At 31.2% G+C, this 22,155-nt stretch overlaps 1 protein-coding gene across 1 annotated transcript; it reads left to right on the forward strand.

Moving 5' to 3' along the window:
* Positions 1–1,935: 1,935 nt before the first annotated feature.
* LOC134716234 (DNA-directed RNA polymerase II subunit RPB2) lies at positions 1,936–21,977 on the forward strand. The gene is made up of 23 exons (XM_063579107.1): positions 1,936–2,130; positions 4,185–4,411; positions 4,812–4,924; positions 5,297–5,553; positions 5,875–5,996; positions 6,899–7,063; positions 7,675–7,871; positions 8,277–8,396; positions 9,086–9,272; positions 9,889–10,032; positions 10,594–10,733; positions 11,666–11,777; positions 12,372–12,728; positions 13,444–13,612; positions 14,249–14,345; positions 17,250–17,344; positions 17,835–17,956; positions 18,350–18,430; positions 18,943–19,080; positions 19,730–19,951; positions 20,184–20,344; positions 20,767–20,962; positions 21,458–21,977. Exons 1-23 carry the CDS (start codon positions 2,112–2,114, stop codon positions 21,548–21,550), a joined length of 3,534 nt encoding a protein of 1,177 aa, XP_063435177.1. The 5' UTR covers positions 1,936–2,111; the 3' UTR covers positions 21,551–21,977.
* The last annotated feature ends 178 nt before the right edge of the window (positions 21,978–22,155 follow it).

The raw sequence follows: 22,155 nt of genomic DNA on the forward strand, positions 1-22,155 counted from the left end.
AAGTTTTCAAACATACCATGTATTTAAGTGATCGTAACTTAAAAAAAAAAGGGCAATAGCTATTTTGCCGGCTCTGATTAAAATCTGTCCAGCACCAGTAATATAGTGAATTTGTTATTTTGCAGATTCTTTGTAAAAAATGAAATTTATTATTCACTTTTGAAAAGTAGTATAAAAATGTGAACTGTCAACATGAAAGAATCAAATAACTACTTATCATGCTTATATATCAAAAAGAAGTTAAATAGGATAACCGCTAACAATTTTCGAGATACATATATAGGCTTAATCGATTAAAAACATCAGTCAAAGCGTTTATTAAAATTTAGCAAGGATAAAAAGAAAAATATTGAGCACCAATTTGTTGCAAGGAGATCATATCAAACATGTAGGTCAAAATACGTCAGTCTCAATAAATGGTACATGTATGACTATGCATAAGAATACAATCTCAGATTTGTTATCTGGATGTTATTGATAAAAAAAAAATTAAATGTAAAATTTGATTATAAATTATTATACAATAAGGGACTTATCATTTTTTATCTGGGAGGGGGGCTGGTCAAAATACAGGGTGATCAAGTTTTTTTTTCTGTATGTAGGAAAGGTTTTTTTTAATTCAAAGTGGGGTGATCAATATTTTTTTACACATGGAAAAAAGTATTTCACATACTTCAAGAGCCCGGACAAATGTCAAGAAAAACATTTTAACAGTCAAATAAAAATATATTTTAAACACCATTCATATACATAAGTAAGGCATCACAAAACTTTGTATTGTAGAACTACTAGGAAGCTGCACAATCCGAATAATTCAGTCATTATACATGTATTTTACTCACTTAGATCGCTAAATTAACAAGCATTACTGCCAACTTTTGTTTTAATCAGCTTAATAGTTTGAGAGAAATTAAGTATAAATAAAATCTATAGCGATTTGTGCAAAAATTAGCATCATGAAAAACAATAAATTCTCCAATAAATGATAAAATATTCATCTAATCTGCATGCATTTAGTTGAATACTGATACACACGATGATTCTGAGATGATGAACACCACTAATGTATTTTCTGTTGTTTTCATTACAAGATCCTTTTTTGTCCATTTATACCTCATTGGCGGATCCAAGGGGGGTCCAGGGGTTGAAAACCCCCCTTTTTTGTTGACGATCAATGCATTTGAATGTGAGCATTTGGGATCCCCTTTTTAAAACGACTGGATACCCGCCTGTACCTCTAACTCCCTCAAAATTTGAAATCTGAAAGCATGAACTATCCATATTAAAGTTTAGCGACTCAATTGAGATTTCGGTAAGGCCTTAAGTGAAACTGAAATTTAAGAAGCATTCAAAAGAGGGAAATATAAAAGATTCCTTCAAGTTATTAAATAAAGTGTTGTTTCTGTTTCCAAAAGTTATTTTTTTGTTATTTTATAGCATCAAGTGTTTTTTAATAGCACTATACAGGAAAAAAGAAGAAAAAAAGTCAGACAAAACTACTGAAAGCACTGGCTTGCCGCCTACCTATTTATTTTCATAGAAGAGGCCTCATGAAAGAGTCCTATTTCAAGACAATCTTCCCTCAAATATATTTTTGAACTCAATACACTGAGAATATTTTATTTTCAATATTTTCGTGAAAAAAACCGGCAGAAGTTTTTTGCATGTTTAAATTTTGGCATGTTTAATAGAGGGGGGTCCAAAGTTTTTTAATGCTTTTACTGGGGAGATCAAATAAAAATAGTGAAATATAATGGTGGGATAAAAATATTTTGAATGTTTGATTTTAAAATGACCAGTAAAATAGTCACTGCCTAAAAAACGAAAGATGACAAGATTAGGACTGTTTAACTTTTGGGTCGCTAATTGAAAATAAAAACATTAAAGACCGTAGTGGTACATAATTCATTTTTTTATTTTTGCGGTCGTCAACACATTTTATTAAAAAATTCCGAGGAGTACCGAACAGTTGTTTATATGTATAAATAACTCAAATTGCCGGCATTTAAATGGCGCATTTCAACTGCGTCAGGCAGTTGTGAAATCCACAGCCATCCGACACGAAAACTAACTGAAAATAAAGAAAGGGTTGTAAATTATATGAAAGCAACATGTATTTACCAGAAGAAGGTTAGCATCATTAAACTTACATCACACCTGAAGTACATATACCTTTTTCAAACAATAACAATGCAATTTTTTTCAATCTTTCTAAACTGTAAATCAGTTATTATGATCATATCAAAGTATGAAAAAAATAAATCACGAGTAGATTTTATTAAAGTTGTATTTACAGTTTACAGGGGAAAGGTCCTTGTGATAATTTTGATATTTGCCTACCATGGCAAAAATAATTTCAAAGGACGAGAGAGCTACGTTTTCGCAGCTAAAAAGCACTCATCAGTAGTCGGTATCAAAACTAAAGCATTCTCTGAACTGACAATTAAAACATCTTTAACAATACTTGATAAGGGAAAATGAAACAGTCATTCCTAAGCTTGTAAAGTCATTTTTCCAACTTTAATGGTATGTAAATACTGTTTGCGTTGTTGTCATTTGGTAGACTAGTCCAAATAATTATGAAGTCTCGAAAGGCTATTGTATGTATGTATGTATATGTAGATGGGATGGGATTGTCCTTGTAAATATTAAACATTGTAAATATGTTAGTAACACATCTCCATTAATTCCGATAGGGAGTGTACATGGATTCCACTATACCCTTGCAGCTTTCGAGGGGTTCTTCGGATATCGGAGGAATCTACAGTACATACATACATGTACTCAAGATTCCGCCAATTTAGACGCACCCCTTGATTGATGCAAGGGTACATTGGATCCATGTACACTCCCTAAGAATTAATGGAGATGTCCTTTACAATATTATCCCACCACCAGAACAATCCCCAACCAACACTGCCCAAGGGAGCATGTAGGACACCCGGAAGTCTGTTATTATGGTGGAGGAAGCCGAAGTACTCCGAGAGAACCACGAGCCACTCGGTGGAAACAGACAAACCAGAGAGATATATCAGAAGATTGATCTCCAGGTCGAAGAAGGGGACAACTTTGACCAACCGAGGCCCCCAAAGTACCCATTCTAGTTTAAACTCCGGTCTGGGTACCAGAGAAGTGTGTGAGAGGGTGAAAATTACCCTTCTAAAGTACTGATATTTTTAACTACCCAAGTGAGAATCGAACTCGGGACCTTCAGCACTGTAGCCATCAGTCTTAACCACTAGACCACGAACTCACATAATATTTTTTTTTCTTTCTTTGAGGCCTTACACCTAACAGTGAGGGGTCAAAGAAAAATTTATAATAGCCTTTCAAGACATCATAATTATTTAGACTATTGGTCAACATCATTTTTATCAAATCTCCAGACTAAAAGCCTTCATTTATTCCCTTAACTGTAAACATGACAATATTTCCCTTATGAACTGTTTAAACAACTTTAATTAAATCTACTTGGTCTTCAAATATAAAATTCAACAAAATGACCTTAAGAGCTACATATTCATGCAGATACTTTTTTCTGTTCTATCAACTGTCAATATCAACATGATCAAGACTCATTCTCTACAAACAACATGAACAACCAAAACAATTATACTTGACAAGTGAAAATCAAACAATCCAAAACTAAAAAAAATGTCAGGATTTCATAATAATTGAATAAAATAATGTTATGTACATCCTATTTTACACAACCAAAATGGCAAATTTGATATGGTTCTGTGTTGGAAAATCCTAATTGATGTTATAAATAAAGTATATTCTGTAAGTTTAGGTGAACAAACTCTGCCTTAATCTTCATGACATTTTTATTCATGATTCATTAAGTCAAAATAATTAATAAAACATTAAAGAAAACTTGTAAACATTTTTAGTGTGTCATTTTATTTTGAAACAATATGAAAAGCTTATTAATAGTAAAACACAAATGAACCTAGGGAGCAAACATGATTTTGGGGAACAGACCCAGATTTGTGTTTAGAGAGGGAGACTCCAACTCATGCTACAGGTTTGTTGGCAGACCTGTATGAATATTTCTTAGTCAAACATCAGCATTCGTTATGAGAAATCCACACCTAGAGAGTACACATGTATATTGACTGAACCTATTTGTGTGTACTATATATTAATAATCACCACTTATTAACAAAAGATGTATTTTGTAGATGTGCATGAGGCAGAGGAGGACACTGATGAAATTACCCCAGATTTATGGCAGGAAGCCTGTTGGATTGTCATCAGTTCCTACTTTGATGAGAAAGGTTTGGTGCGACAGCAGTTAGATTCCTTTGATGAGTTCATTCAGATGTCAGTACAGAGAATCGTAGAGGATTCACCACAGATAGATTTACAGGCTGAAGCACAACATAAATCTGGTGGTGTAGAAACTCCAGTAAGTAAATACAATACGATACGAAAGGAAATTTGAAACATTTAATAATGTAATTTTGTCACAGTTAGAATTTAATATAAGTTTAGTAAGAGTACTCTTAGCAGCTTATATCATGTATATACAACGTACATGATATATCTTTTATAATCTGTGACCTGCATCAACAGATAAGCAATCAACATGAATAAAATGTTTTGAAAAACATCATAACATTGTTTTCTTGTGCAATTTTTCTGGATACTTATTTATCTTTATGTGTTTATACATGTACATTGTTTTAAACAAACATTAATACATATTTATAGTAGGGTCCGACTCCATAATAAAAATTTAATTGTAAATTTAAATCAAAAAAAGCAATTTGATGACAATTTTTAAATAAATATGTTATATTTTGCAGCCTAGATACTTGTTAAAATTTGAACAGATTTATCTGTCTAAACCTACACATTGGGAAAAAGATGGTGCTCCTAGTCCTATGATGCCAAATGAGGCACGTCTTAGGAATCTTACGTAAGTTAGAATTTGTAAAAATTACTGCAATACATCACAATAAATTTTTGTAATATTTATTGTACAAGTTTATTGTTGTGTTGAAGTGAAAATATAACCTTAATAAATTACCATGCTTAAGAAAAAGTATTCTCTTTCATCTCACATTATTAATTTAAATTTTTAAAATTACACATGTATTTTGATTTTTATGTTTTGTGCAGGCAATTATTAGTTCATGGGTGTAACCTTATAGATTTCCAAATAAACATTGTGTTACTGGTTCCTTCTGATAAAACAGAAAAAATGTATGTAACAGTATGACACAGAACTCAATTAATACTAAAACTTTCATGTATTCAGTAATAAAATTCTTTATTGTATATTTTATAGGTACTCAGCACCTTTGTATGTTGACATTACTAAAACAGTTGTCAAGGAACATGAGAATCCAGTTGAGACACAACATCAGAAAACTTTTATTGGCAAGATTCCAATCATGTTGAGATCAACCTACTGTCTGTTAAATGCACTGACTGATCGTGATTTGACAGAGTTAAACGAATGTCCTCTTGATCCTGGAGGGTACTTCATCATTAATGGATCAGAGAAAGTGCTCATTGCTCAGGAGAAAATGGCAACCAATACTGGTAAATAAGTGAAGAATGATCCAAATGGATTTATTAATTATCTCTACAACAAAAGTAGATTTATGTTATCCATCATGAATCTAAGAAAACACTCATACCATGCATACTGATCAGTTGGAATTTGGAATTTAGTTTTAAACAGATTCTTTGTAAAATAGATTTGATGTGAAGATTCAACTTTAAGTATCTGAAAGTATTGGATTTGATTTCATGGTTAAGCATTTCATTTAAATCATTCACTTGAACGAACTTTTTTTCATCTTGTGATATCTCATATTGAGCAGAATATGCATATATATTACTTTGCTATTTCTATTTCAGTATATGTGTTCCAGCAAAAAGACTCCAAATATGCATATAAAACAGAGATCCGTTCCTGTTTAGAACATTCTTCAAGACCAACCAGTACTTTGTGGGTTAACATGATGGCTAGAGGAGGTGGTGTAAGTTCTTAAAAAAATATGACATTTTGTCTAGATCTTCACTGTGAAATGCAGTAACATGAAATAGTAAAAGTTGCTTCCCTTTCACTGTATGTTTACTCTACTTATGAAGTGCAAGTTTGTAAACAGAAATGTGTTGATCCTTGGAACAAATATTTCAATGTCAATTAAGTGCCTTTCTTTATTTAATTTTAAAAGTCTGACAAATCTTTCAGAATATACAGTTTCCTTCGGTAGTATTAGATACTGTATAATCTTTGTTAAGATAGAGATCTAAGGAAATAAGAAATTGGAGGATATGGCCTTGACCCAAGCACACATTTTATACCTGAGGAGAACTGTATAGCAATAACAATAATAGTGCAAAAGTTATTTATAGTATAACTAATCGGCGTATTTTAATATCAAAAATAAGATAACACGTGACCGAACGACGCATGGATTAAAGGAGTGCGCAGCACGAGTTTAATCCATAGCGGCGTTCGGTCACAAGTTATCTTATTTTTGATATTCAAATACGTCGATTAGTTATAATTTTTGTTTCATTGGCTAATGGCCTTTTTCTTTATAAAATTAATGTAGAAAATGTAAGGAACTATAAGTTTTTCCTACGCATTCACAATTTGTTTTGATGCGACGTTATCGACGTCTTGACAACGCCTTTTTGTTGTATGACGTCAGAGAGTGAAATAACCACGTTTATTTCACATGTGAAATTATTGGTTTTTATCTAACTGAGAAATCAATGTAATTCATTGCAACCAATGTAATAAATATTTCTAATAAGGATATTTTCTATGATCGCTGATTATTCCCTTACATACATGTATATTATGATTTGCATATGTTAAAGCAGTATTTTTATTGATTTGATGTTATGGTTTGTTTTATGTTTTTTTCAGGGAGCTAAGAAGAGTGCTATAGGACAAAGAATCATTGGAATTCTACCGTACATTAAACAGGAGATACCCATCATCATTGTATTCAGAGCCCTAGGCTTCGTATCTGATAGAGATATCCTAGAACATATTATATATGACTTTGATGATCCAGAAATGATGGAAATGGTAAGTGCAAACACAGGTTTTACTGTTTTTTGAGCACTTGTGTTCCTCAAACATACATGTACAATGGTCACTAACCAGTCTGTGGCACATCACTTATGCTGGTCTATTGCAGCATGAACAAATTTTCAGACTTCAAATTTCCTATGCATACAATTTTCATCAAAAATTGAAAACAACACATTTAATGATTTTATTCCTCCGAAACTCTGTTCTGGATTTACCTTCATCAGGCATCAAACTTCATACTGGATACATGTAATGAATGTTTTCGAAGAAGTTATTTTATGATATTTTTGAGATGTTTACTAGATTTTTTTAGTCACAATTCAAATTTTAGATTACAGAATTTATCATTTCATATTTAACCAATACAAAAATTTCTGCATTAAGCACTGATTTAGTAGAAATATTTTGCACATTTACTTTTTGTTAACAAAAAACACAAACTTTTAAGCAACCATAAATGCATTTAAATTCATATTAAAAAGAGTTAAACTGGATACATGTTTTTATGAGACAAGAATTATCAATGGTATTTGTTAACTTTTTAAAATCCTAGTTGCCTATATAACAATGCATTTTTTTTGTTAAAAATATGATTATTTTTCCAGGTCAAACCATCTTTAGATGAAGCCTTTGTTATACAAGAACAGAACGTTGCTCTGAATTTTATTGGTGCTCGTGGTGCTCGACCTGGTGTGACCAAAGAAAAGCGTATCAAATATGCTAGAGAAATTCTACAGAAAGAAATGTTACCTCATGTTGGTGTCAGTGATTATTGTGAAACAAAGAAAGCTTACTTCTTGGGGTAAGATACACATGATAAACTATTTCAGGAATTGACTGAGTATCTTTGATGATTGTATATCTGATTTGTTCTCTTCATCCAATTGATTACAATCTTTTTAATATAAACCTAATGATACACTGTCAAAAAATGCAACTTGCATATGCTTTTCTTTTGTATGAAAGCGTAACGTGAAATCACGATATTTTGTAATTAAAAGATATATTTGAATAAAATAAATTTAGAAGGGGTCATATCCTCACATGACAATAGTTAAATTCTAATTAGAGTTTTGATGTGTCTGACGATATTGTTCTAAAATTAGATAGATAACAAAAGTTTTGGATGTAAATAAAATTTATGAAAAAGCTTAAATTATATTTAAAAATTGCTTTTTGATTTATGCCATTTTATAATCTCTAAAAGGTACATGGTTCACAGACTGTTATTAGCTGCCATTGGACGGAGAGAAGTAGACGACAGAGATCACTATGGAAACAAACGTCTGGATCTGGCAGGACCATTGTTAGCTTTCTTGTTTAGAGGGTAGGTATATAATTTCCTTAACACACATTTGCTCATTGAAAAAAATATTTTGCTCTACTCTTTACTCGAATTCAAATTGCTATTAAAAAAAAAAGCATCAGTTTCTATAATTTCTACATTTTATATCCTTTATTATATTCTATGACCATGACTAAATACAGAGATTCAATATAGCTAAATAAAATATCGACAAAGACTGCTACCCACAAAGAGCCTTTGATATTACTATACCTGTGATACTCCTGCTCTGGCCTGATGAGCCTTTTTCTGGTCTCCCCAGTTCTATGACTATAAAATTAAATAAGGCATTTACCACAGGGATCACACTACTTCAGAATCTTAGAAAGAAATGGCTTCTCTTTTTGAGACTGATTTATAACACAGTGTAATGATATAAGCCAATTTCAAAATCAACTGCGCATCACATTATGCTAATAAAAATATGTCCTGAGCCTATAGAAAGAGTCTATAGCTATGGTCAGAAACTGAACTGCACAGGTTAAACAGGTTTAAAGTGCATTTAAGTCTGTACAAATCTATTATATTGGGGTAAAATTTGTGTTCAAATGAAATTACAAGTAGTAGTGGAGACTTAAAAATTTAAAAAAAAGTTGCATTCAAACTAATCTGAATGTAAATTTAGCAACGGTAAAGTATATTACCATAATTGATTAAACCTTATCTTGTAGATTATTCCGTAACCTGATGAAAGAAGTCAGGATGTATGCACAAAAGTTCATTGACAGAGGAAAAGATTTTAATTTGGAACTTGCCATAAAAACCAGAATTATTACAGACGGTCTTAAATACTCTCTGGCTACAGGGAACTGGGGAGACCAGAAAAAGGCTCATCAGGCCAGAGCAGGAGTATCACAGGTATAGTAATATTGAAGGCTCTTTGTGGGTAGCAGTCTTTGTCAATACCTTTGATCCATATTATATCCATTGGCATAAATACTCTTTCCATAATTACTATACACTTATTCTCTTATCATATAACATTTTATGAGCTAACTTGATCCCTGCATCTTTGAACTGGTAAAGAAATGGTGATTGCTTGCTTGACATTTTCAAACCCTTATCTGAATCCAACCCTTACAAAATATATTTTATTATTTAGAAACAGTTATGAGGAAGTTAATCCCATTACAATATTCATCCCTTCGCTTAACATTCACACTTAGATTTTATACCAAACAGATGCAGAAATGATGTCAAACAACTTCATCTAAAACCAAAAACTTTGAAGGAATCAGTGTATTGCACCATATTTCCATGTTTTAATTTAAACAATAACTTTTGACAGCAGAGCAAAGTGTGTTTAATGGCTGAAAAATTTCCAATGAAAAGTAGTCTTTAAATTGTTTGGAGAAAAAATGAACTTGAATCACTGTTCAAAAACTTTTATTAGTCTTAAATGAATGTATTTAAAAATTTGTTTTACATTTTAAAATGATCTTATTTTAATATATTTGTGGTAATTGCATTACAGGTGTTGAACAGATTGACATTTGCATCCACCCTGTCTCATTTACGACGTCTTAATTCTCCAATTGGTAGAGATGGTAAATTAGCTCGTCCTCGACAGTTACACAATACACAGTGGGGTATGATATGTCCTGCTGAAACTCCAGAGGTAAATTTTTCTTACATTCTATTTCCTTTACAGTAAAACAAAATTCTCATTGTAACATACAACTTAAATGAATAGGTAATCATGTAAATCAAAACGATGACAATTTCAAATATATTATATACCTCATGGTGAATCATATACTGTAGCTACTTGAATTGAATGAGAGTTTACTGTTAGTTGAATATTTGAAATATTGCTGATATGCATAGAATATACTGTAATCCAACTAAATCTGGGGATTGATTTATTTTTGAAGTTTTTTGGCAGTAAATGCAAAACAAATAAAAAATTGTTGTGACCTTTTCATAATTGAATATAATTTGTCAACTAAGTTTAAAAATTGTGAAAATAAATCTCTGCAAGACTTAGGTTAACTAGAATGAATTTATTGTACTAAAATTTGTTGTTATCAGTAACTTATCTAAATGTTATAGCCATAAATATTCATCTGTGACTCTTTGGATGAATAATGATGAAATGAAAATTATAATATAAATGATTTTATACACAATTATCCCTCAATCATTTAATGTATTTAACTATATTTGTATAATTATACAGGGTGCGGCTGTAGGTTTGGTGAAGAATTTAGCATTGATGGCATATATTTCTGTAGGATCTCAGCCTTCACCCATATTGGAGTTTTTGGAAGAATGGAGTATGGAAAATCTGGAAGAAGTTGCTCCTTCTGCCATCCAGGAGTAAGATTCTTTGATAATTATACCCCCCCTTTAAAAAAGGGGTATATATACCCCCCGCTTTAAAAAAGGGGGGTATACTGTTTTACCTCTGTCTGTCCTTCCGTCAGTCCGTCCCATGAATATTTTTAGTCGCATTTTTCTCAGGAACTACAATACAAGGATTTCTGAAATTTGGTTTCAGGGTTTATCTAAGTCAGCTATACAGTGTGATGCGTTTTCAGATTGATCACTTGACAACTTCCTGTTTACCGAACACTTGTATGATTTTACACATGATAGCCAAGTTGAAAATTTTCGTCACATTTTTCTCAGGAACTACAATACAAGGATTTCTGAAATTTGGTTTCAGGATTTATATAAGTCAGCTATACCGTGTGATGCGTTTTCATATTCATCACTCTACAACTTCCTGTTAACCGAACACTTGCATATTGGATGATTTTACACATGATAGCCAAGTTAAAAATTTTCGTCACATTTTTCTCAGGAACTACAATACAAGGATTTCTGAAATTTGGTTTCAGGATTTATATAAATCAGCTATACCGTGTGATGCGTTTTCAGATTCATCACTTGTCAACTTCCTGTTTACAGAACACTTGCATATTTTTACACTATTGATATTATCCACTTACGGCGGGGTATCATCAGTGAGCAGTAGCTCGCAATTTCAATTGTTTGACATTAAGATTTTTATCTACGCTCTTGGTTTAAAACCTTTGATAATTCAGTGTTTAAATTAATAACAATGAATATTATGTGAATGATTATTCTCAGCTCACCATTTGTAGAAACTTAGCTTGAAACCAAATTTCATTTGCCATTATGATGCATCCAAACAGTGAGTTACATTGCTTTACATTTCAAAGACAACATATTTATTAAGTGTGGTAAAAGGAAAAAAATCCTAAAGATTTTGATTTGTTTTTTAGTGCTTGCAAGATATTTGTAAATGGTTGTTGGGTGGGGATACACAGAGATCCAGAACAGTTGATGAGCACACTTAGAAAACTCAGAAGAGAAATGGACATCATAGTATCGGAGGTAGGGTTTTGGATTATTTATTTATCAAATATTTATTAAGTAATTATCTGGTTTTCAGGCAAGAAGTGATATGGAAAATCAAATTTTATTATAGAAAAAATGAACAGAAAAATTGTTAGATACAAAATGCAACATTTACTTTAGTATTTCATGTTTTTTTCATGACACAAATAAGTAAGGTTATACAATGTGTAAGTTCATATCATATCAGCTACACAATAATTGAGAGTATAGTGGGAAAAAAACTGTTTTATGACTACCGACCAATTTAAAACTAGAGTTGCTTCCCTTATCAAAACTAATGCAGGGAAAATAAAAAATAAAATAAATTTGTTTTTTTAATTTTATTTTCAATAAACATTACCCGAGTCGATTTAACAGCAATAAGTGAGTTAGTTGATTGATTTATTAACCTCATTAAAATTAACATATTAAATTCTTAAACATGTTAAAAGGGGAAATGTTTATTCATAGCCTAATATTTGTTATCTACAACTTGAAAATTTCTGGTAAATAAAGAAGAATGAGGAACTCTAGTGTGATTGAATATAATTATTGACTTTATAGCTGACTGGAATAAATTGTATTTTGCAGGTATCAATGATCAGAGATATTCAGGACAGAGAAATCAGAATCTATACAGATGCAGGAAGAATATGTCGTCCATTACTTATTGTTGAAAATCAGAAACTTTTGTTAAAAAACAGTCATATCAAACAATTAAAACAGAAAGAATACAATAACTACAGTTGGCAAGATCTGGTAGCTAGTGGTGTAGTGGAATACATTGATCCTCTGGAGGAGGAGTCTATCATGTTGGCCATGACCCCTGATGATCTGGCGGAGAAAGAAGAGGGGCAATATTGTTCTACATATACACATTGTGAAATTCATCCAGCCATGATTCTTGGTGTCTGTGCTTCTATTATTCCATTCCCTGATCACAATCAGGTATTTAAGATAGATGAAATTGCCAATCTGATTTACATAGAATTATTTTGTCCAAGCTTTGCTAAAAAGCATCTGACAATGATCCTTTCTACTTTCTTTATTCATAATTATCACATCAACCAATGAAATTCATGCTTCCAAATATATGAAATTGTATTTTATTATGACTAAAACTTGATTATTCTGAAGTTATCTTTAAAACAAAAAGTAGAATGAAGCATTGTCAATTCTTTGAAAATTAAGCTATTCATTGTTCTGTATATATTTAAAGGAGATTGTCATATTGGACATATTACCTTTCCATGTTAGACTTAAGAATGCATTATTATTGTGATCAACTTTTCAGTTACACAGAAATTGGAAAGAATGTTATTAATTTTGATATTTTTCAAATGTTTATATTTTTCCTTGTCCAGATATGTAGTTCTCATATCACATGTATCAGGTTTTCTTAAAATAAATCAATCAGTTGAATTACCAAACTGCAAGCAGGCATACATAGGTTCACAATAAAATAATCTTAAGTTTAGAAGGAAAGACCTGACCTCATTCTTTTTAGATTGAAAAATAGAAGAGTAAAAAAACAGTATTTTACACTAATTTTTGAAAAATCCTTTTTCTGATTTTGTAATAACCACTTTCTTGTATTCACTCTTCACATTTTCAAATTCTTAAAAAAAGAAAATTTATATTTAGACTTTAATTTTTATTTTAGTCTCCCCGTAATACCTACCAAAGTGCTATGGGTAAGCAAGCTATGGGAGTCTACATCACAAACTTCCACGTCAGAATGGACACCTTGGCCCATGGTCTCCTGTACCCACAGAAACCTCTAGTCACTACCAGATCTATGGAGTATCTCAGATTCAGAGAATTGCCAGCCGGTAAGTTGCATTAAGAATATCAGTACAGTAAAAAAAAGGATGATATACAAAGTAAAAACATACCTCAAAAAAGATCAAAAGAAAGTGGATAAACAGATTAGGCTTCACGTTGTCAAGTGCCAAAAAAATGTGTTCTGAGCAACTTATTCTTATTATTTATTTTCTAAGCGTCTTGTATATTAATGAAACTGGGTTGATTGTTTATTTCATGAAAGTGTACGCATATTTTCCAGCTTTTCCATTTTAACATATTTCATTTTCTAAGACACATTGATAAGCTAACAAATACATTGTAAATTCCTCAAACAAACTTAGGAATGCCTGCTGACTTTGCTTTATCCTTAAAACTGGATTCAAACACTATCTGAAACATTGGGAAAATGGAATGTTATTAGTGTTTTTGTCTAGAAATTCCAGTGACATCAGTAAAAATTGTGAAGAATCTTTCAAAAGTTTAATTTGAGTCATTTTCCTTAGATAATTCTTCAACTGAACTTGAATTTGTCGTTACATTTCAATTTGATAGCTAAAACTGATTGCCTGCAAAAATGAAGTCAACCTGACACATTTTCTTCAGATAGCATACAAGTAAAGTTAATTGTCATTGTTTTTATTCTCACTTTGAATTATTTCCAGGTATTAACTCTGTAGTAGCCATTGCCTCTTACACTGGATACAATCAGGAAGATTCTGTCATCTTAAATTCTTCTGCTATCGATAGAGGATATTTCAGGTAAGTGTGGTTAAACTGAACTTATCATATATCCAATTAAAATCTGTTTATACATATATGGACTATATTTTAAAAAGGATTAGTGTAGTATTTGTATACATTTATAAAAATTCCCTAGGGGGGGATTTCATTTCTTAAAAAGCATAATTATAATGCAACATCATGCAATGTGCATTTTGATTGAAAAACATCAACAATTTTCATGGCATCAATTAAAATTGATGATATAGAAACGTATTATGCACAAGAAGAACAAGTTATAACAGATTTTAAATGTGTCATTTTAGGTAGTATTACAGTACAATAATTTATTTAAAGCTCAGACAGCATCAGTTGGTGATTTGATGGGCCCAAATACATATTTTCTAGCTCCGCTAAAGTGTTGCAGGTAAACATAATTTGTGACCATTAAATCACCAATTGATGTCGTTTGTGTTTAAATATATAACAGTTATCTACAAAAAAAGTGAATTGATTTTGTATAGAATTGTTTCCACTTTTTATACGACCGCAAAATTTGAAAATTTTTTCGTCGTATATTGCTATCATACTGGCGTCGTCGTCGTCCGAATACTTTTAGTTTTCGCACTCTAACTTTAGTAAAAGTGAATAGAAATCTATGAAATTTTAACACAAGGTTTATGACCACAAAAGGAAGGTTGGTATTGATTTTGGGAGTTTTGGTCCCAACATTTTAGGAATTAGGGGCCAAAAAGGGCCCAAATAAGCATTTTCTTGGTTTTCGCACTATAACTTTAGTTTAAGCTAATAGAAATATATGAAATTTTGACACAAGGTTTATGACCACAAAAGAAAGGTTGGGATTGATTTTGGGAGTTTTGGTTTCAACAGTTTAGGAATTAGGGGCCAAAAAAGGGCCGAAATAAGCATTTTTCTTGGTTTTTTATACGACCGCAAATTTTGAAAAAATTTTCGTCGTATATTGCTATCACGTTGGCGTCGTCGTCGTCGTCGTCGTCCGAATACTTTTAGTTTTCGCACTCTAACTTTAGTAAAAGTGAATAGAAATCTATGAAATTTTAACACAAGGTTTATGACCATAAAAAGAAGGCTGGTATTGATTTTGGGAGTTTTGGTCCCAACATTTTAGGAATTAGGGGCCAAAAAGGGCCCAAATAAGCATTTTCTTGGTTTTCGCACTATAACTTTAGTTTAAGTTAATAGAAATCTATGAAATTTTGACACAAGGTTTATAACCACAAAATAAAGGTTGGGATTGATTTTATGAGTTTTATTTTCAACAGTTTAGGAATTAGGGGCCAAAAAAGGGCCCAAATAAGCATTATTCTTGGTTTTCGCACAATAACTTTAGTTAAAGTAAATAGAAATCAATGAAATTTAAACACAATGTTTATGACCACAAAAGGAAGGTTGGTATTGATTTTGGGAGTTTCGGTCCCAACAGTGTAGGAATAAGGGGCCAAAAAGGGACACAAATAAGCATTTTTCTTGGTTTTTGCACCATAGCGTTAGTATAAGTAAATAGAAATCTATGAAATTCAAACACAAGGTTTATGACTATAAAAGGAAGGTTGGTATAGATTTTGGAAGTTTTGGTCCCAACAGTTAAGGAAAAAGGGGCCCAAAGGGTCCAAAATTAAACTTTGTTTGATTTCATCAAAATTGAATAATTGGGGTTCTTTAATATGCCGAATCTAACTGTGTATGTAGATTCTTAATTTTTGGTCCCGTTTTCAAATTGGTCTACATTAAGGTCCAAAGGGTCCAAAATTAAACTTAGTTTGATTTTAACAAAAAATGAAACCTTGGGGTTCTTTGATATGCTGAATCTAAAAATGTACTTAGATTTTTGATTATTGGCCCAGTTTTCAAGTTGGTCCAAATCGGGGTCCAAAATTAAACATTGTTTGATTTCATCAAAAATTGAATAATTGGGGTTCTTTGATATGCCAAATCTAACTGTGTATGTAGATTCTTAATTTTTGGTCCAGTTTTAAAATTGGTCTAAATTAAAGTGCAAAGGGTCCAAAATTAAACTAAGTTTGATTTTAACAAAAAATAAATTCTTGGGCCTCTTTGATATGCTGAATCTAAACATGTACTTAGATTTTTGATTATGGGCCCAGTTTTCAAGTTGGTCCAAATCAGGATCTAAAATTATTATATTAAGTATTGTGCAATAGCAAGTCTTTTCAATTGCACAGTATTGTGCAATGGCAAGAAATATCTAATTTCACAATATTGTGAAATAGCAAATTTTTTTTTTAATTAAGAGTTATCTTTCTTTGTCCAGTATAGTAAGCAAGAAATATCTGCAAGAATTTTTTTTAATTGGAGTTATCTTTCTTTGTCCAGAATCAACTTAAATCTTTGTTATATACAATATACAATGTATATTCACTTTTTACTACCAACTGATAAATTTAAATAATCTTTACCATTCAGTGATAACAAGCAGGTTTTTTTACATCTTAATATTTTATGATGTATTTAAATGAGTAGTTATTGTTTCAAACTCCATAAGAATATTTTAATTGAGATTAGTTTTGGAATAAGGGAAAGGGGGATGTGATTAAAAAATTGGGTTAAATTTTTCTCATTTGAAATTTCATAAATAAAAAGAAAATTTCTTCAAACATTTTTTTGAGAGGATTAATATTCAACAGCATAGTGAATTGCTCTAAGAGAAAACAAAAATTTTAAGTTCATTAGAACACATTCATTCTGTGTCAGAAACCTATGCTGTGTCAACTATTTAATCACAATCCAAATTTAGAGCTGAATCCAGCTTGAATGTTGTGTCCATACTTGCCCCAACCGTTCAGGGTTCAACCTCTGCGGTCGTATAAAGCTACGCCCTGCGGAGCATCTGGTTCTAATACTACAATTAAAAAAAAAATACTTTAATCAATTATTTTACAGGTCTTTCTTCTTCCGTTCTTACAAGGATTCTGAGGCTAAGAAAGGTTTGGACCAAGAAGAAATATTTGAAAAGCCAACTCGAGAGAATGTTCAAGGTATGTTTGTTTTCTCTATCATTTTGATAGACACAGCTAGGACTTTTCTGTTTTAACATAAGTATACCAAGTTTAAACCCCTCGTAGTCATTTCTATCAACCCTGAAACTCTGCATAGTTTACATTTTAAAGTGCAGGTGTTTGAATTTCAAGATTTGTATAAAAACTATCAAAATTACTAGCAGGCGAGACATATGTTTTTGTAATCAGTTTATTTGATGTATTTATTGTCATGTCGTCAACATGTAATAAGGGAAAATTATAAAACAAGTATATTTTCTTAGATAAGTACTAAATTTCAACATTGTAATTCAAGAAATTTTAAAAGTTTCTATGGTAGGAAATGGTACCTTTATTATTGTACATATTTATGTAAAGATTAATTTGTACAAAAACTGTCAAATAACTAATATTTAATTTGAAAAGAAGAATACTATCATCTTCAAAATGTCATGCTGGATGCTGTATACATTAATTATATTTTCTTTAGGGATGAGACCAGCAATTTATGATAAACTTGATGAAGATGGGATTATCTCCCCTGGTGTGAGAGTTTCTGGTGATGATGTACTGATTGGTAAAACACTGACCATGCCAGCTAGTGAAGATGAGGTAATAGAAAAATGACTTGATTAAAATGATGTAATAATAAAATGATTATTGATATAAAAAAAAGTATTATTTTGATTAAAGTCTTCTTGTGTAAATTCTCTACAAATATATTTGGAACTTTGAACTTGGCAATTTTGATATAACCATGAGAAAAACAGAAACTTCCACTTTGAAAAATCTTGTCGCCTTCAATATTTATCTAAACTAAATGGTAAACATCTGAATTTGGAAATTTGTCTCCAATGAATAAATGTCATTTTTAGAGCGTAAATGTTGAAAATGCATATTCTGTATAATGTACATTAAATAAATTAAGTTATAGTTTTAAATTGCAGTTCTTAAATGAACTTTATTAACTTTATTTACAATAATATTTGTTTTTGTACATTTCAGCTTGAAGGAACAGCAAAGAAATTTACCAAGAGAGATGCCAGTGTGTTTATGAGAAGAAGTGAGACGGGAATTATTGACCAGGTAATCATTGTGTACAGTCTTATTTTATATGAAAACTAATATTTCAAAGATGTGTACTGTAGAAAAAAATTTCCATTGAAGAACTATCAGTATTAACCCTTGCTTTATAGCAGGGAAGTTTACTTCATGGACAACATTAAATAGTGGAGATCGTTGTTGGATGTAGAAATGTTTCTTCATCATGTCCTAATCTCCATATAGCCTTTGGCATTCCCTAGATATTCTAACTTCTAAATATTGATAACTTGTATGTCATTTAAAAGCAACTTTTAATTGTGAAAGTAAATGCTGGTTTGAACAGTTAAGTTTGATCATATGAAACTTAAATCAGACAAGCTGTTTATTTCAATTTTGTTTTTAAGAAATCAGTTATACATGTTATATCAGGCAAGTTGTTTTATTTCAATTTTAATAAATCACTTTAATCAGGCAAGTTGTTTATTTCAATCTTAGTTTGAAGAGATCACTTTAATCATAAAAAAGTTTAAAGTGCAGTTTGTGTATTATTTCAGGTAATGGTGACATTAAACCAAGAAGGTTATAAGTTCTGTAAGATTAGAGTGAGAACAGTAAAGACACCACAGATAGGAGATAAGTTTGCTAGTCGTCACGGACAGAAAGGAACATGTGGTATAACATACAGGCAGGAGGTAGGTTTATTAGTTTAGGTTTCAAAAATTGAAATACAGCTAATCATGCTAATGAAACAGACAAGATGTGGTGTATCAATTCATTTCACAAAATCACTTTACCCACATGAAAGACTAATCAGCAAAAGAACGGTTCATTAATTGCCCTTTATTGATCTAGCAGTCACAGAGAGAAAATACTCTCATCTCATAACAAGTTCAAGGCATTAAAGTTGAAAACAATTTATGAAAAATATGTATTTTTAAAAAGGTTTTCTGAGATTATAACATTGGTGAAGTAAACATGGCAAAGCTGATGGTTTTCAAATTTCAAAGCAATAACTTATGAATAGAGGCGCAACCAATTCTTATCAAATTTTAATATGACGTTACAGATGTCAAAATTGCACTCAAATTCAAGATTCATATTGAAGAGTTTCACTTTTGTATTTGAAGAGTTAGGCTCCTTGCAATTGATAGGTTGGAAATGCACTTTATTGTTTAATATGTTTTTTTCTGAATTATGTTGTCATTGACTAAATAAAATACACATTAAGCAATATACTTTCTTTTTCCTTATAAAGATAAAAGGATCTTGTCATGAAGTTACAATTTTCACTGACACAACATAATAAAGCATCAATTAAACTATCAAATAATTATATTTCAGGACATGCCATTCACATGTGAAGGAATAACCCCAGATATTATCATCAATCCCCATGCTATTCCCAGTAGAATGACCATTGGCCATTTAATTGAGTGTGTCCAGGGTAAAGTGGCTGCTAACAAGGGGGAGATAGGTGATGCTACACCATTTAACGATGCTGTCAATGTACAGAAGGTATCTAACCTCTTACATCAGTATGGATACCATCTCAGAGGAAACGAGGTAAGTTAAAGATGATAATGTTTGATAGCCCTTAGAAAGGTTTTATATTTTGAAACCTATCAAGATGCAAATGGGTACTTTAGTGCAAAATATACTTTTAAAACTGAAATTTTAAACTATCTGTCAGATTTATTTTGTTGAAAGCATTTACTCAGATTTATTAAGGCATGTCTAATGAAAAGTTATTATAATATACTGTGTTTGTAATAAAAACTTCATTGACACTTTGTAGGTGATGTATAATGGTTTCACAGGTCGTAAGCTAAACTCCCAGATTTTCTTGGGTCCTACATACTACCAGAGATTGAAACATATGGTGGACGACAAGATCCATTCTCGAGCTAGAGGTCCATTACAGATACTTAACAGACAACCTATGGAAGGAAGAGCTAGGTTAGTTTATAATCTAAAATAGAAACAGGATATCTATCCATGACGCAAAATCAGTACATGCACAATAATAAAAACACAGTCTTGTGTACATATATTGACAGGACCTGTACTTAGCACACAAAAAACAAAATAAAACCTTGATTATAAATTGGATTGCATTGTTTATATGTAGCATATAATGGAACTCAACAATCAAACTCACATTTGTGTAAATTAATAAATGCTCACAATAATTTCGGATTTCACAGTATCTATTTTTGGTGAATTTAACATGGATTAAACATTTCATCTCTTAACATTTTATATGTCCCTGATATTATTTTAAATTTTATGCAGTAATAAGTCACTATAGTTAGGATTACTGATGGGATTATCACTTTAAAACTGATTGCATTTAATTCATCAAATAAATTGTTTTGTAGGGATGGAGGTTTACGTTTTGGTGAAATGGAACGTGACTGTCAGATAGCTCATGGAGCTGCTCAGTTTTTGAGAGAGAGACTCTTTGAAGCCTCAGATCCATACAGAGTCCATGTGTGTAACTTCTGTGGACTTATTTCTATTGCTAACTTGAGGAATCAGACATTTGAATGCAGAGGTTGTAAGAATAAAACACATGTAAGTATTCCTTAAAAGAAAGTCTTGGTATTTGAATTAAAGAATGGATTGAAAAAAAAAGATACATAAAAAACTTAAAAGACAAAATTGTTGCCTGTAGTAAAAGTGTATATGTTGACTTGATTATGTAAGAAAATGTTTCACTAATTGTGAAGTTTCCCTTACAACAGATTTCACAGCATCTATCTACTTCTAAAACAATACAAACATAATATGCATTTGTACTGACATTTCATACATGAATTTCTGTCCTCTGGAAGTTACCATAAGGTAGTTAAGCTCAATAATAAACTTTAAGAATGTTCAGAAGTCAAGACAACTCATTATACAAGGAATAACTTTTATTTATCTATGTTATGGATGCTTGTCATAATCTACAGTCAGACAAAATATAAGATTGTATAAAAATGATAATGTAACAAATTTGTGTTGGTTTTGTAACCCATTATATGTTGTGTATTGTAAAACATGTACATTGTATAATTTGTATTGTAGATTTCACAGATCAGGATACCATATGCCTGTAAATTACTGTTCCAAGAACTTATGTCTATGAGTATAGCTCCAAGACTTATGGTAATTAGCTGAAGGACTTTGAAAGAGAATGACTTGGACAGAAGAACTGAGAAACAAATGTTATTGTGCTATTGTGGTTTACATTGCTTATATATACATTGTAACATAAAATCAGTAAATAACATGTATGTCATATGGTATATCCAAATGGTTATGCCCTGACAGTTTCTTCATTCATGTGGATAACTTCAAGAAATTTGAACATAGAGATAACAATGTATAGATACAAGCACTAGTACATATTCAACAAGGTTACAGCATGCTAAAACTGACATGCTGGTACAAATGTGAATGATGGATCTAGTGCTTTGTGTAAATAAGTATGGACTAGATGTTCATATAATGAACAGGATAGAGAGAGAGTTTTAATTATAAATATTGTAATATTTATGATTTGTCATCTGTATTTGATTTCATTAAAATTGCAGAGATAATATGATTTATTCTTTCATTTTGTAATACACCAATTACCTGTCTTGAAACATGGAGTACCCATATTTACAAGGTTATTGCTAATTCATCTACTACACTGTCTGTTATTTACAAAAACTTGCTTGTTTTGTTCATATTGAAATTGTTGTGGCCCATGAAAACAAGTTGTGACATAAAGAACGAGT

Source organism: Mytilus trossulus, chromosome 4 (assembly GCF_036588685.1).
Source record: "Mytilus trossulus isolate FHL-02 chromosome 4, PNRI_Mtr1.1.1.hap1, whole genome shotgun sequence".
Classification (NCBI taxonomy): Eukaryota; Metazoa; Mollusca; class Bivalvia; order Mytilida; family Mytilidae; genus Mytilus; species Mytilus trossulus.

What these genes read in the sequence shown, in the direction of transcription:
- LOC134716234 (XM_063579107.1), top strand. An exon ending in TGATGGCTAGAGGAGGTGGT is followed by an intron (nt 5,997 to 6,898) that starts GTAAGTTCTTAA and finishes TGTTTTTTTCAG; the next exon opens with GGAGCTAAGAAGAGTGCTAT. An exon ending in AGACGGGAATTATTGACCAG is followed by an intron (nt 18,431 to 18,942) that starts GTAATCATTGTG and finishes GTATTATTTCAG; the next exon opens with GTAATGGTGACATTAAACCA.